The following is a 15,426-nucleotide window of genomic DNA, read 5'->3' on the forward strand; positions in this document are numbered from 1 at the left end:
GAGTTCATGTGCATATTTTGTTGGCTCAGTTGCTACAGAACAGGCCTTACCCCCATCAGCTTTCTCCCAATCCTCCAGTGAGCCCTGGATATTTCATTCTTTTCTGCCACCTGATGAGGCAATGTAGGGATCAAAAAGAGCCCTAAAGATTAAAAGCAAGGTGGCTGAGATCCAGGGGGGTTGCTGTGGCCCAACCCTGGGTGTGGGGCAGCCCACGACGCTGTGAATGGAAGAAACCTGGGACTCCTCCTTCCCAAGAAGGCCAGCAACAGCTCTCCCAGGGCTATCATCATGGGTTCCATTCAATGCAATCTCTGCAAGGGATTTCCCTGGGAAAGCAGCCGAAAACACAGGCATAAAACTTTAAGATGTGTGGGTAGTTATTTTGAGGGTGATGTGTCTTGAGGACTTGACGCCCAGGCAAATTTAAAAATAAGCAGGTTTCCAACTCTAAGGATGGGCCAATCTTGGAGGTTATTGAGTAAAAAGTCAACACCGTAAAGTCAATTACACTATTGACAGATACTCTTACAAGGAGATTTCACATCATAATTATATGCAAAGGAACCTAGCAAATAGAAGCTGTGTAATGATCAGCTAATAAAAGTAACACTTCATCTATGTCAATAACAGTTTCAGAGTTAAGACAAACAAACATGGCCTTTGCCACTCAGTAGAGGGAAAAAAAAAATCCCTGAAAGACAAATATTTTCACTTAAGGAGAAGTCGCTTAGACTCACAAGGAAAACCTGTCACACAAAAGACAGTGGGAAATTGGTCTTTAGTGGGTGCTAATGACTCCCCCACCCTCCCTGGGCCCCAGCTGAACAGACTGGGGCAGCAACCCCTGTAAACATCTGGGCACACACGGAACACTTGGGCACTGCCATGTGGTCTGGGAGATAACATTCTGTATTGTTCTAGTCTCCACTGGACTGCTTTCCCTTTCAGCCTTGGCTGAGTTTGGGTTCCACTGACATGTGGCCAAATTAAAAAATGTTAAAATTATGATGAATGTGAAAATGCAAAACAAGATTTTTTTTCCTTCAAGCATTTAATGGGTTTTACACAGACACTGATTAGACAAATGCCTCCATAGCTATGTTTGTGTTCCTTCTTTCCAAAAGCATCTCAGTGTCTACTACTTGCCCTACAAAAAGAGGGCAAAGATACTACAAGCAAATACCCCTCATTTCTAGAGTTTGCTACCCCTCTTCCCCTAATTTCCCTTAAAACTGAGGGGGGCGAGTTCAGAATTGGCATTTGGACAACTAACTGCTAATGCACAATGGTTTTCTTTACTGGTTATCTCTCTCTCACTCTCTTTTTTTGTTGTTGTTTTGTTTTTTTGTTTTGTTTTTACAGAGTCTTGCTCTGTTGCCCAGCAGGCTGGAGTGCAATGGCACAATTTCGGCTCACTGCAACCTCCACCTCCTTGGTTCAGGGGATTCTCTCATCTCAGCCTCCTGAGTAGCTGGGACTACAGGCACACACTATCATGCCCAGCTGATTTTTGTATTTTCAGTAGAGATGATGTTTCACCATGATGGCCAGGCTGGTCTCGAACTCCTGACCTCAGGTGATCCGCCTGCCTCGGCCTCCCAAAGTGCTGGGATTACAGGTGTGAGCCATCATGCCTGGCCTCTTTACTGGTTATCTCTATTTATGCAAATGGTAACTTGCCTAGTTTCTGCAAACTATGGTTGCACATTTTACCAAAACGATTTTGTTCAAAATTCCTATGATGCTCAGGAAAGTCACTCTTTAATTAGACTATACGTGCCTTTGTAGTGGCAGACATGAAGCAAGCTGTGCCATTACAAAGCTATTGCCACTCAGTCTCAAACCCACCCTTCTACTCTGTTTCCCACACTGGGGCTGGACTTTACCACCGGGCTCCATGTGAGGCTCTGCCACCAGGGGGTGCCATAGAGAGACTGAGAAGGTGGTGGAGGAAGATGGAAGTGGCTCCTGCCTGTTTCGTGTTCTTGAGCCAGCCAGCAATGCCTGTGCACCTCAGCAGCAGCATTCGTTCTTGGAGTTGCCAAACCCAGTTTGCAGTTTTTTCAGCACCTGCAGAACTATGTTCCCTTAGAGGCACCAGCACCATCAGAGGCTGCTTCCTAGCCCCTGCCCCCCATGCAAAGGTGAGTTTCAGCTCTGCCCTTTGTTTCCAACCTCTTCCTGTTGTTCCCTCAGCCCTAGAGGTGGTAGCTGCCTCCTGCAATTACTCTCTCCATGACACCCTGAGTTATCTCTTTACCCTTTCAGTTACCTACCTAACTTCCTACCTGGTTTACAGGTTTGCTTTCTTTCTAATCATTTTGATTTTTACATGGTCTCACTCTGTCACCCAGGCTGGAATGCAGTGGAGCAATCTCAGCTCACTGCAGTCTTGATCTCCCAGGCTCAAATCCTCCCACCTCAGCATGCAGAGTAGCTAGGACCACAGGTGTGTGCCACCATGCCCAGGTCATTTTTTTTTTTTTAAATTTAAAATAATAGAGATAAGGTGTCGCCATGTTGCCCAGGCTGGTCTCAAATTCCTGAGCTCAAGTGATCCACCCACCTGAGCCTCTCAGTGTTGGGGTTACAGGCGTGAGTCAACGTGCCCGGCCTCGGCGAATTTTTGAACTTTTTGTAGAGCTGGGCGTTCTCTCTCTGTTGTTCAGGCTGGTCTCGAACTCCTGGCCTCAAGTGATCCTCCTGCCTCAGCCTCTCAAAGTGCTGAGATTATAGACATGAGCCACCACACCCAGCCCTGGTTAACATTAAAGTCTCTCTGGTACTTGGTGTGGTTTCTGTCTCCCTACTGAACCTGAGACCCAAGTCTGGCTCAGAGTCTGTTTTGTTTTCTTTTACTTTGGAAGGAGCCCAGCTGAGGCACTCACTGGACTGGATGAGTGGCAACTTTCAACAGAAACAAGACTGTTTTGCTGCAGTGCTTTGTTATTCTCTAACCAGAAAGAAACCATCGGTAGTTGAAATAACACCTCAAGAGGGAACTAACCAGTAAAATGTGTCATAATAAATGCCATGAGAGTAAGAATTAAAATAAGACGGCGGCTCCTGTTGAAGGTCAACCTGTTGTCTGCCAGGCTTTTCTGTGCCCTTCTATAAGGCATGGCTGGGCCCATAGTGAAAGCTACTCTTGAAGGCACTAAAAAAGATGGTCAAGAGGATAAACTGTAAGTCTATATTTAGAATCTGCTAATAAAAATACATTGTTGCTGCAAGCGAAAATAGTTCACAGTCTCCAAGTCTTCTCAACCAAGAAGGTAAACTATGAGGCAACAGAGGAAAGATTTTAAGAGAGAATGAAAAACAGAGAATGTCTTTTTCAAAAATGTGAGGCAAGAGCATTGGAATTTTGGCTTCATGGAAAGAGGCTTACCACTTAGGAACTCAAGAATTACTGACCTGAGAGTAGCCAGGACAGATGCCGGAAAGGGACAAGAAAAACCTGTCCATGTATTTTTGGAAAATATCCCCTTGTCAGATGAGTAGAAATGATAAGTGGTTTTATAATTTGTTACTACTCTAATTACTAACAACTTCCCATCTTATCAGAAGCTACAGACCTTTGCTCTGAAGATTATGGGACTTGTCCTGACAGCAGCAGGAGGAGTTAAAAGACAAGCTCGTGGAGAAGCTGCACACGGCAGGGGAGTTTGACCTTGCTTCTCCCTCAGGCCCAGCTAAACACACTTTCTGGGTTGGTTTCCTTTTGGACATAAAACACTATGAAAGCAAAATGGCCTTCAGGTGCAAACTTGATCCGTAAATGCAGAAGGAGAGGGATGGTGCCTTCAACGGATGCAGCTCAGTGAGATAGGCTTTTTCTAAACAAGCAACCAGGGCCTGGCATCTGCAACGGTGATGAGGCATCAGCCAACTTACTGAGACTTAGCCCTCATCCTCAGGACGCAAAGTGCCCAGGACAGAAAGGGACACACAGAGAAACTGCTACCATACAGGGTCATTCACTGAAGGGCTACAACCAAAGCATGGGGCTAATTGGTTCACGGCAAAGAGAAGTTTCTCTGCTGCTGGCTCCCAGACCACATTAAAAAAAGCATCGGGAAGGGATCACCTTTGTGCCAGATCTTGAAGGACGTGCTGCCTTGCATATGAGGGTGAGGGGAATCTACACGAAGAAAACTGTATGAGTCAGATGGGCCAATACTGGGCATATTTGGGGAACACATTTGGCTCAAGGAGAAGGAAGGACTGTCAGGGTGGTGCAGGGGTAGTCACAGAAGGGGCTTCTGCAGACAGCTGGGGGGGCACGGTGTTAGGACACCGGTCTGGCAGTGGTGGATGGATGGACAGGAGTGGGCGTAGAAGCAGCTGGCGGACGGGAGAAGGCTCTGGCAGTGGTGCCTGTGAGGGCTGTGGGCCGGCGGCGGACCCTGATCCGGGGCTGGCAGTGGAGATGGAGAGCATGGAGGAGAGAAATGTCCCAAGGAAGGGTTCATGCGGCTTGGCAGCTGACCTCATTCTTGGAAGCAAGGGAATGATGCCACCTGCTATTTATAGACCACGTACCAAAGCTCGCCTCACATCTGATTTTGCATTTGATTTTCCCTGCAACCCCTGGTAGGAGGCAGTTTTCACAGATGAGGGAACCGAGCCCAGAGTCACAGGATAGGGGAGGGACAGGGCTGGTTCTCGCGCTAGGCCTGTTAGCCTAGAATCCAATTAATATCCTGCCTTCCATTTCCTTCTACCCACCTCTTACCCTGCCTTCCTAGAATAAAAAAAAAATGAATTTAACTTGCCCCCATCTCCTCATCTGTAAAGAGACCGGGATCATCTGGTGGCCGAGAAAGAGAAGGTGGCATTCGGATTGGGAGGTCTTGGGGTTACTTTCACGTTTCTGAGCACCCAAACCAGGTTTACTGTCGCCACTAGTTCGAAGCAGCTCCTCTCTGTCTCCAGAAGTGACCCCGTGGACAGAAAGCTGCCCTTCCCACTCCCCGGGCTGGCTCTGCCGGGCACACTCTCCGCTTACCTCATGGCTGCCGTCACCCCAATGGGAGTGATTGGCAGCGGCCGCACGCCAGGAAACAGCCCTCGGCTCAGGACCCGCGCTCCGTTTTGGATCACTCCTGGAGGAACTGAAAAAGCAAAGGGGAGAAAGACACTGCACGTGAATTCAACTGTGAAGATTTCTGTTCTAAGTCAGAAATTCTGGATGGACCAATAAGAGAGAAAGAGACAGAGGGCAGAGAACATGTGTGGAGCAGAGACAGAGAGAAACACACACACACACACACACGCGCGTATACATGCACACGCACAGGCACACATACAGCCACACAGACATGCACAGACACGCAGTCACGCACACACACCCGCACATACAGACATGCACACACACACAGACATACGCGCGCACACACACACGGGGAAAGAGAGACAGAAAAAGATACCCAGAGAGTAAGACGGAAAGATCATCTGGTAAGTAAAAATCAGACTAGCAGCTCACAACCAAAGGATTAATGTCTAGGTTAAAAAAAAAAAAAAAGTGAGTTTTCAAAAGTAGGCTTTAAATATTATTTTCTCACATTTATTAAACATAACCTTTTTCCTTCAGTCAGACCCTAACAACAACTCAAAAACCCCAACCCTGTAGGACAGACACCAGGTGACCACATAAAAGCACCTCCCCATGCTTTGCCATGGGCAGAAGCTGAGAACATCTTTCCATTTATCTTTAATCCAACAAGGGGAAAAAAATGACCCAAATTGTCTCGTAAAAGCCGATTTTACAAGCTACTTGGCACCTCCGCACACACTACCCAGTTCATCCCCCAGGGGATCCTCGTGGCCTGAGGAAAGGCCCCTTCCCGGGGTACCCTCTCAAGCAAATCTCCTGAGAAGTCGCTCCTCATCCCACCTTCTCCTAAACCCACACATCCCTGGAGCAACCCTAAGCCCCTCTTTCACCAGCGGTCATCAGATCTTGTCCATTCTCCATACAAACTCCAAGATCTCCACACCAACCTGATTTTGTCTGAGGGTTACCTAAGAGGAGAAACGCAGGGAATCCCTGATGTAACCTTTTCTGACCTTCCCAACAGCAATTTCATCTGGTTCCAACTAATGTTCTGCCATCTGCTGTATCTACCAGGAACTCGCCCTGTGTCTGAGGAGCAGAGGAGTATCACTAAGTGAGAACACGGGTGAGCTTTCAGCTGAGTTCTCTGGTGTGACTCTGTGCAGGTCTCTGGATCTCTGTTTCCCTCTCTGAACACTGTTCTCCCAAGACCCTGTCTGCCATCATGGGTTCCAGACTCCCCAGAGCTCTGGCTGTGCCCATAGAGTCCCTGGCACAGTCTCAGATAGTGGCAAGGTGGATAACTAGTGCTTTTTCAAACAAAGACCATCGAAAAGGCTCTAGAAAACTATGCATTCCAAAATGAAAACCACTCTGGACATTAGGTGTGTAAGCCAGTATTAAATGGGTAGAATGCAAGCTTTTCACAAAAAACATTGCCATACAGACTTTTTACTTACATAATTTTTAGGTATCTAAGGACATGTTTTCAAACCTTGAATCAAACATCACATAGGATGAACGTTCACTATTGAATACGGGGTAATTTTATAGACTGTCAATTCTTTGGGTATTCTAAACCTCTTGCTAATAATTTTTGCCATTTATTTTCCCGGTTTGCATAAGGCCTTTGTTACTAGGTCTTACAAAAGGTAGGATGGGTGAGAGAATGGAAACTCTCGCCTAAGTCAGTACTACTATTACAGTCCGGTGTTCCATAATCTCCCGTCACCCTAATTAATTGTGAGGGCAGGCAGACCCAGATCAGTAGCTCCTACCATTCCTGATTATCAGCCTGATTCCCGCTAACAGACCACCTTATCTGAGGCAGGAGACTTACCAAGTATCTTTAAATCATAGAACTGTTAGAATGTGGTATGCAGTGAATTATCATGTCTTACACAGTTGATGAATCTCTATAAGGAAGAATGTCTAAAGTTTATATTACCTAATTTATCTTATCTGATTTCAAGATTTCCTATAAAGTTACAGAAACCAGGACACTGTCATACTGGCGTAAGTCTAGACATACAGACCAATCGAACAGAACAGAATTCGGAAACAGAGTCACACACATGTGGTCAACTGATTTTTGACAAGGGTACCAGGACAATGCAAAGAGGGAAAAGCAAGTGTTAGAACAACCAGAGATCCATTTGGGAAAAAAATGAACCTTGAGCCTTACACCTCATACCACACATAAAAATTAGAAATGGATCATAAACCTAAATGTAGGAACTAAAATTACAAAACATCCAGTAGAAAATATAGGAGGAAAAATAGCAATAATTCTCAAGGACAGACATATGCAGAAGACAGCAGAACTCTTGTAGATAGATGCTTTGGATGAAATATTATATGTGTTGCCTAAAATGACAGTTTTTTGTTTGCCCATTTTGGGGATTGTGGGAGAGGGTCTGCATAATTTTGGTGTACGGCAGTCTCCTAGAAATGGTCAGATAGCCACAGGTTCAGCTGAATTCTGATCGAATATATCTGTCACTAGGGATGTCAAGCAGAGCAGCGACTTAGTCTGATATAATGAACCATGCTGATAAATAACTTAAATATGTAAAATCTCTAATACAGTTTAATTCTTGTCAGTAAAAATTATTACAGTCCCATATACAGATACTAAAACTTTTACCAAGTACTTTCCTATGTATTAGATGATGGAGACATAAGGTAACTACGGGCAAGAGGGAAGGGGAGATCGAGAGAGAGAGAGAGAGAGAGAGAGAGAGAGAGAGAGAGAATTAAGGAGGCAATGAAAATATACGATGGTAAGTGCTAGGACAGGGGGCCTAAAGGCAGAAAGGATGGAGACACCTAACCCAAACTAAGGGGTATTAGGGAAGGCTTCCTGTAGGAAGTGCCATCTAAACTGGAGTTCAAAGGCAGAAAAATGGCACATACAAAGACCTGGAAGTGATTTTTTAAGGATGCACAATGTGCTCAAGGAACTAAAAGGTTGCTTGGTACAGCACACAATCCTAGCAGAAGATGTGTTTGGACTTTATCCCATGGGTATCGGGAAATCCATTAAGGCGTTTTGAGCAGAGAAGTGCCCTGTGCCGCAGCAGCTGACAGCCAGGCTCTGGAAACCAACCTAGGTCTATAGCCCATCTCTGTCAATTACTCATCATGTCTGCTGAGCAAGCTACTTAAACTCCGTAAGATGGGGGACAAAAATGACATTTACCCAGGGTCTCTGGAGACTTAAGTGAGTTAATGAAGGCATGAGTATTTGGAAAATGCATGTTAGTTATCAATATCGTCATCATCAACACGATCAACATCCACAGAGGAATCCTGAGGCAGCCTGTGCTTTCCCCATTTCAGAGGAGCTGAAAACCCATCAAGAACAGAATGGGACAAAATCAGACCACGCCGGAAGAATGTAGCCATCTTCCTGGTGACAGAGTTGCTGGGACAGCAACAGGTGCTGTTATGGCACTTCTGTTCCCCTTGTGCGTGTCATATCAGAGCCACCCTTGCAGCAGCAACACCCAAAACACATCAAGTTGGACAAAGACAAGGGAAGCCCTGGAATGGGAACAGAGCAAATCCAAGTTAGGGAGCGCAAGTTCTTATTAACCCTGGCATGGTCGTCAAGGCATCTGCCAATCAAGGAGAAAAGCACCCCTGGGGACAGTGTGACATGACAGAGTCCTCTGCCCAAATGCTCAGAACCTGTAAGCTCCAGGGGTACGGCCAGCAGAAAGGAAAACTAGGAAAGGAAGCCAGTCGTCACCAAGTTCCTACTGGAGACCATGTTCTTTGGATGTTCCTTGTCTCATGGAACCCTCAGGGATGAGGTATGCTGCAGTGGTTAAGAGTGTAAGCTCTGAGCCACACAGCCTCAGTTCGGCCTTGGCCTAGTGCCTTCACCTTCCTGGGCCTCCATTTCCTCACTGGTGAAGCAGACTTAAACATACCTTGTAGGATTGCTCTGAGAATGAAATAAGATAAGCTACATCAACTGCTTAGCTCAGTGGCTGGCTCGTTATGTAAGCTCATCATCGTCATCATCACCGTCATCCTTCTGTCATCCTATATCACCTCTCTGGCATCCTCTTACTGATGATCTACAAGGACGGGGCTGAATGGGGTCAGAACATGGGGAAATACTTTCAGCCCATTATGCTTTTTGTAGTTATTCCTAACTCTGCATTTACCTATTAAAACATCTTCCTGATTAAGGAACAGCACTCATTTCAAAGAGAATCTCATGGACAAAGCTCTCTTGAAGCATTAATAGGCTTTCCCTGAGCTATTTCCTGAACCTCACAAGACTTCTGGCATGTAGACTCAGCTCTTCCTCTGAATCCTGCAGCTTGTTCTCAAATGAGCTGCAACTAAACGCTGCCTCTGCCAACCCTGGCACTTCTCCGTCCTCATCATTGGCAGTGCTCTCCATGGAGAGATGGAGGCTGTGTTCGTGTTTGCTCACCAGCTGCCAGAAACCAGCTGTGACACTTAACTGCACCCCTGCCTTTCTCCTTTCTGCCCCCATCCCCAAGTGTCAGGAACATGGCTTCTGAAGAACAAGTCACAGCCAGTCTAAAATGGCTCTGTTAGAGAAAGGCATTCTGAGGCCCACAGTTCACTACCTACATTAGGAAGCTTGGTGGGAACATGAGTCGATCCTTCAGCCCTTTCTCTACCAGCACATCTACTCTTTCCCTTCGTTTTACTCTGTTTCCCTCAGAGCACACGAAGACACCGAAAGACCAAAACCTTACAGCCAATCTGCCGCCTCCGATGTACTGAAATGCACTGGCCTCCAGCTATGTAAGACATCAAAAGGGCTCGATGTTCAAAGTCAACTTCTCCCTCGGATTTGTGGCTCTCTCCAGACAAGGCCCAGGCCTCCAGCATCATCCCTGCAAGTTAGGCCAGTTACGTATTTGTCTTTTAGATGGGAGAATACCCACCCCTGAGGCTCTCAGGATGAGGGACGTTGGCACCACACTTTCCCACACTTGCCATCAACCACGTTCTCAGATGTTAGAGAGGAACTCTAAGCTTTCTGGTTTTAACTAGCAAGAAGGCAACCTTCACACATAAGAAGAGAGCCAAACAGAGCAGCACCGCTCATTGTAGATGCTGTGATCTAAATGGGATAACGCAATCCTGAGCATCTTAAAAAAAAAAAAAAAAAAAAGTCTAAGGTCCAGGACAAACCCCTCCACACTACATCGTCCCTCAGCACTTCCCCGGCTCCCCTCCTGAGGCTTAGCTTCCTTGGTGTTTCACAACTTCTAAAATTAACCTCTGAGCTCTTGCTGCTGCCTTTGGAGGGCAGCCCTGGCTAACTCTCTCAGAGGCCATAAGCTGAGCAGCAGGTGATTCCGCTAATCCTTCCCCTTCCTAAAGTCGGCCTTTCCACCTGCTTACTTGGAAGCGCACTGGGGAGGGGGCTGGCACGGGGAGACACAGCCTATTTCCTGGTTGTGCTCCCTCTGCTGTGCCTGGTGTGTCTGACATACATCCCAGTTCCAGGCAGGGGGAGGAACGCCTTCCCCCAATCCCTCCCCTTCCCTTGTTCCATTTTGTTGTTTTGTTTATTATCTAGAGTTCGTCTCTGGGAACCTTCCAAACAGGGATTATATAAGCCTTTGAAGATGAGTAATGGAGATCTGGCTTCTCCTGACTAATGAGTCCTCCATTGGGGTTAAAGCTGACTCACGGGGCTTGTCAAAGGGGAACTCACTGCAAAGCAGGTACTTAAGGAGATACTAGAAGCTGGAATTAGTCTACATAGCCATTTTGAGGGTGGGGAGGGTGGGGTAGGCAGAAGGATTTGACTGGAGCATAATCCAAAGTCCGGGAGGTAATGAGCCAGCCATGTCCCACGCTGACTGTTCTGAAGGCAGTGTCCTATACAGCACGTGAGACATGGTGGCTCTCCTTGCAGAATGTTTCCTATGCTGCAAACAGGCAAAGTCTAAAAAGGCTAATGTCACATGCACAGCGGATGCTGCCAGGAGGACAAAATGTTGCAGCCTGAGGTTTTTACTAGGTGCACACTGCTGCTGCACTGCAAGTGAAGCATTAGACTGAAATGAGAGGTGGAGGGACCCACAGGGACTCCAGCCCAAGCAAGACATTGTGTGCTGGGCTCCCTTGGGGCAACACAGACCCTCCAACGATAAAGAGGCCTGCTCTGCCTGGGGCTCTCAACAGCATCTGAGCCATTTCCTTTGTGCAACCTACTCAGCTTCAGACCCTGGACTGTGGCCAGTCTGCTGGCCTTGTGTTAGCTTTACAGATGCTGAGCAAGGGTAGGAGGAAGAGAAAAGATCTAAGTGGCTGCCATCTGGTGACCTGGAGTGGCTATGAAGGGTGAGGACAAAGGAAAAGCCTTCCAGCCATCCAGCCATCCAGCCCAGCCTCTATCTGCTGGGAGCAGAAGAGCAGCAGAAGAGACTGGGTTGGTGGCCCCCATGCAAGCAGGGGCATCTAGCAGCCTGAGAGGTGAAAACAAGGGGCTATAAATAGCACCGCACGAGGAAGCTCTATAAACAGGGCCCAGCCACAGCACCAGCCCACGGGGGAACACAGACAGGCTCTGCGCAGACAGGAAATGTGTTGCTCTCGGAAGCCACACTCCCCACTCATGGGCAGTGGCAGGACCCCCCAACCTGGAGAAGACCTGGGAGATATCCACACTGGGACACGGGCACACAAACATCCCTACATAGGCTGCTCACACACCATCACTGTCGCTGGCTGGCTGGCTGTTGCCTTTAACCATTTTTGCACAGGAATAGCCTCTCACTTTTTCCAGGCCTTGGGCGATGCCGGCAGGGCAGGGGATGACTGCCTAATCATTCTGTCTGTAATGCTTTTCCCTTAAGGCAAAGGACTGCCTCAAATCCCAAGAAAAATAACGTTATACAACGTGAAATGAAAAGAAAGGTGGCAGGGGCCAGGGGCATGGAGAAAGAGTGAAGCCAGAAAGAGCTAACCACAAGCTGCAGATATATTCCTCTGGTTGGGTTTATGGGCAGGATCGGCCAGCTGACTTCCCAAGTGCACAGAGAAGATGCTCCGTGCATCTTCACTCCCTTGCTAAGGTACTGCTCCAATCCTCGGGGTCCTTACAACCTGCCCCTTGACTATGCTTGCCCTTGACCTCCAGGGCATTGAACCAGGGCTGGCGGTCAGATGGGACAGTGAATGCAAAGGTGGTGTCCCTACTCTCTGCCCAGTCTTCACATTTACTTTTCTGTTACTCCTGTCCATGAGCATCTCCTTCTATGACCTTTGGAGGCACCCTGGGTTCTTTCCTTCCACTGTCTTGGAGCTCCATTCTTGGCCTGGGGCTTTCATGAAGGCTGTGGCTGGATTTCTCACACAGCGGTAATAGTCTTCTAAAAAAAGCCTTCTAAAAATGAGCCTACAGCTTCAAAATATGAACACTGAGCTTGTAAAACTCAAATTCAGCATTTCAGTGTAAACAGGAGTGTGGCTACCCTGGAAAAAGAAGTATTTACAGTTGGAGTGTTAGAGATGGAGAGGGGTGGCGAACACCAAAAACAACTCATCTACTCATCAGGAGAAACCATTTTCCTTTCCTACCCATGCTCAAGAATCTAGCAATCATGGACATTTATGGAAGCTGCTGGGGATCTGTGAATGATCCATCAGTCCCCTTGCCTGGCTTGGTTTCATTTCAAAGATACTCCAGGCTCCAGCAGGCCTGTTGCACCAGACTCTTCTCCAAAATGGCAGCCTGGTGATGAGGTCTCAGAAGAGAAAGACATTTCTAAAAATGGGTACTGCTCAGGTCCATTATGGTTAAGCTGGCCCCATGTAGCCTCTTCTAGCAGAAGTCCATAATCCCATTTTCCCTCTGAACTTCAGCAACCAGCTGGAAGTATTTTTGTTAAGCTAATGATCACTGTGTAGTGGCTGGGTGCAAAGGAAGGTGCTCGAATCTTACACGGCTCTGATGAAATCAGAATGTTTCCACTGGGTTGAGTTATGCAACTTAATTTTAGAAATCTTTTCAGCCTGGAACTTGATTACAATCTGGTCTGTACTTTTCCTGCAATGCCATCTAAGAATGGAAGTTTATTTAAAAAAAAAAATTAAAAACATACATATTTCTCTGAAATATAAAAACATCATTTAAAAACCACACTCCAGGTTAACTGCTAGTTACACAGCTAGACCAGTATCTGCTTAGCAGTGGCGTTTGCATGTCAGAGGTGTAGGGAGTCCAACATTGCAATAGCTGGAGGTCTGAGTTTAGAAAGAGAGAATCAGAACTCTAGACTGTTCGGAACAGGTAATGGCAGCTCCAGGCAGAGGAACAAGCCTCCCTGAGAATGCTCAGCTGAATTTCTTGGGTCTTTTAAAATAGGAATAAATAAGAAAGGTTGGAGTCAAATATCTTAAAGCTGTCAGGAAGGCTGGACAAGCAAGGGGGCTATGATGGATGGCCTGGAACTCCACGTAGTCCACTACTAACAAAAGGCACCTGTTTTGGGTCTGAGGATGGATGTTTTCCTGTGTGAAGTACCATCCACTCCAAAGGCAGAGACTCCCCACTGCTCAGCCAGCCACGTGGCCCTCAGAGAGCCAGAACCCAAAATGAGCTGAAGGCCTAGCCATAAGAAGGAGACAGGTGAGTGCCAGCCCCTACGTGGCAGTGTTGTAGTGGTGTCTGCTGCTTCATGTCACCATGTCTTCACCAGTGTGTTTCATCAGTAAGAGGCTGTAACGCAGCAATGTCTTCACAACGAGCTGAGCAGACCCTGGTAAACCAGCTGTCTGTGTGTCCAACAGGGTTCTAGCTGGGTGTGGAATGTGGGCACAGGTACTGACCTCGAGTTGGGAGGAGGAAGGGACAGATATCTTTGTTCAAAGTCATTCTTCATCCCTTGGGAAGAGATCTTTCTAAAACCATGGTAGACTAGCTCCAGAGATGGGAAAAACCTCAGGTGGTGAGAAGAAGTCTCAGTAAGGAAGAGTTGTCTCAAACTTGACATTGTTCAAGGCCAACAGAAGGTGAGGATGGGAGTCCTGCTTAGCTAAACAGCCCTGCCCTGCTATCTGCGGCAGCCTGGGAGGCTGGGTGGAAATGGTCCAAGCTGGTAGCATGGTTTCATTTCAAAGATATTCCAGGCTCCAACAGGCCTATTTCACTAGACTCTTCTCCAAAATGGCAGGCTGGCGATAAGGTCCCAGAAGAGAAAGAAATTTCTAAAAATGGGTACTGCTCCCGTCCATTATGGTTAAGTTGACCCCATGTAGCCTCTTCTAGGAGAAACTACAAACTCACAGGAGCAATACCTACAGGAGCAAGGAAGGCCTCTCCACTGGGACTCAATAAAGGATCTGTTTCCCTTTCCCCACGTCTTAAGTCCTGAAATTATATGAGAACTTTCTCATCTTGGAAATATACCTATGCATTCATTCATACATACGCATGGCTGCATGTTTATATGCATATGCATGTAATCATGGACTTATGTAGCTTTTAAAGTGATTCTACAAGGGACGTTCTACTTTAGCATTAGTTCTTCCTATGACCTGGTGTATAAATGAGAAGGTTAAGTTCACAAACTATGGTGCTGTAGGCTATAGAAATATCTACTCACAACCTGCTTGTATCTCAGGGGGAGTATTCAAAAGCATCATGGCACTGGCAGCATCAATGTCAGGATCTGGAAAAATCAACCAATAAATAACATTATTTACAACGGGGCTGGTGTGTGTGTGTGTTTTTCCCCCTGCAAGTTACAGTTCATGAATGCAACAGAGAAAAAAAAATATCCAGGAACTAGATGAGCTATCCCCAAGGCGACATTCTTCCCAGTGGGATCTGAGAAGAAGAAAACGTGTTCTAGAATGAGATTTAAGGATCATGTTAGTAAATTTTTCATCACACAAGCATGGTCTCTTCTCATGTTGTTAATTTTATAATTTGCACCGTATGTTCCTGATAAATTGCTGATCTATGCACCGCCATAGCTTTTACCCTGGGGTGAGGAGCAGGAGAGTCAGTGACAATAGGAAGTTCAGCCATAGGAATCTTTAATGAACTGGGGAAAGCTCACAGCATCAGGAAAGCATTAAACACACCTGCATCTAGTGAGATACAAACAAGACATCTGGTCATTTCCATTTGTCAGCAGAATGTAAGTTGTGTTTCACGAGGTTATGTGTTTGTAACAGCGGTGTGGAGGTGGTGAAGGCATTTAAAAAAAGCACTTAAAATATAAAGAAAAAATTAAAGTTCTGATGTTGAGGGCACAATGTTTGCTTCCACTGCTATTATTGCTTTTAATATGGGTAAAAAAAAAAAAAATACTCATCACTTCATTGCTATAATTCTTAATAGGTTTCTG

At 46.5% G+C, this 15,426-nt stretch overlaps 1 protein-coding gene across 30 annotated transcripts in view; it reads right to left on the reverse strand.

The window, feature by feature from the left end:
* FOXN3 (forkhead box N3) overlaps window positions 1-15,426 on the reverse strand; it is a 468,244-nt gene that overhangs the window by 19,890 nt on the left and 432,928 nt on the right. For 11 of the 30 annotated variants that reach the window (XM_077941587.1, XM_028851734.2, XM_015144356.3 and 8 more), the window contains 2 exons: window positions 14,677-14,742; window positions 5,015-5,120 (listed from right to left, as the gene is read on the reverse strand). In XM_077941587.1, coding sequence (XP_077797713.1) covers window positions 5,015-5,120; window positions 14,677-14,742 — 172 coding nt within the window. The remainder of the gene's footprint in view (window positions 1-5,014; window positions 5,121-14,676; window positions 14,743-15,426) is intronic. The other 19 variants (XM_077941600.1, XM_028851735.2, XM_015144360.3 and 16 more) reach the window with 2 other exon arrangements.

The sequence above is a fragment of the Macaca mulatta genome, chromosome 7 (assembly GCF_049350105.2).
Source record: "Macaca mulatta isolate MMU2019108-1 chromosome 7, T2T-MMU8v2.0, whole genome shotgun sequence".
NCBI lineage: Eukaryota > Metazoa > Chordata > Mammalia > Primates > Cercopithecidae > Macaca > Macaca mulatta.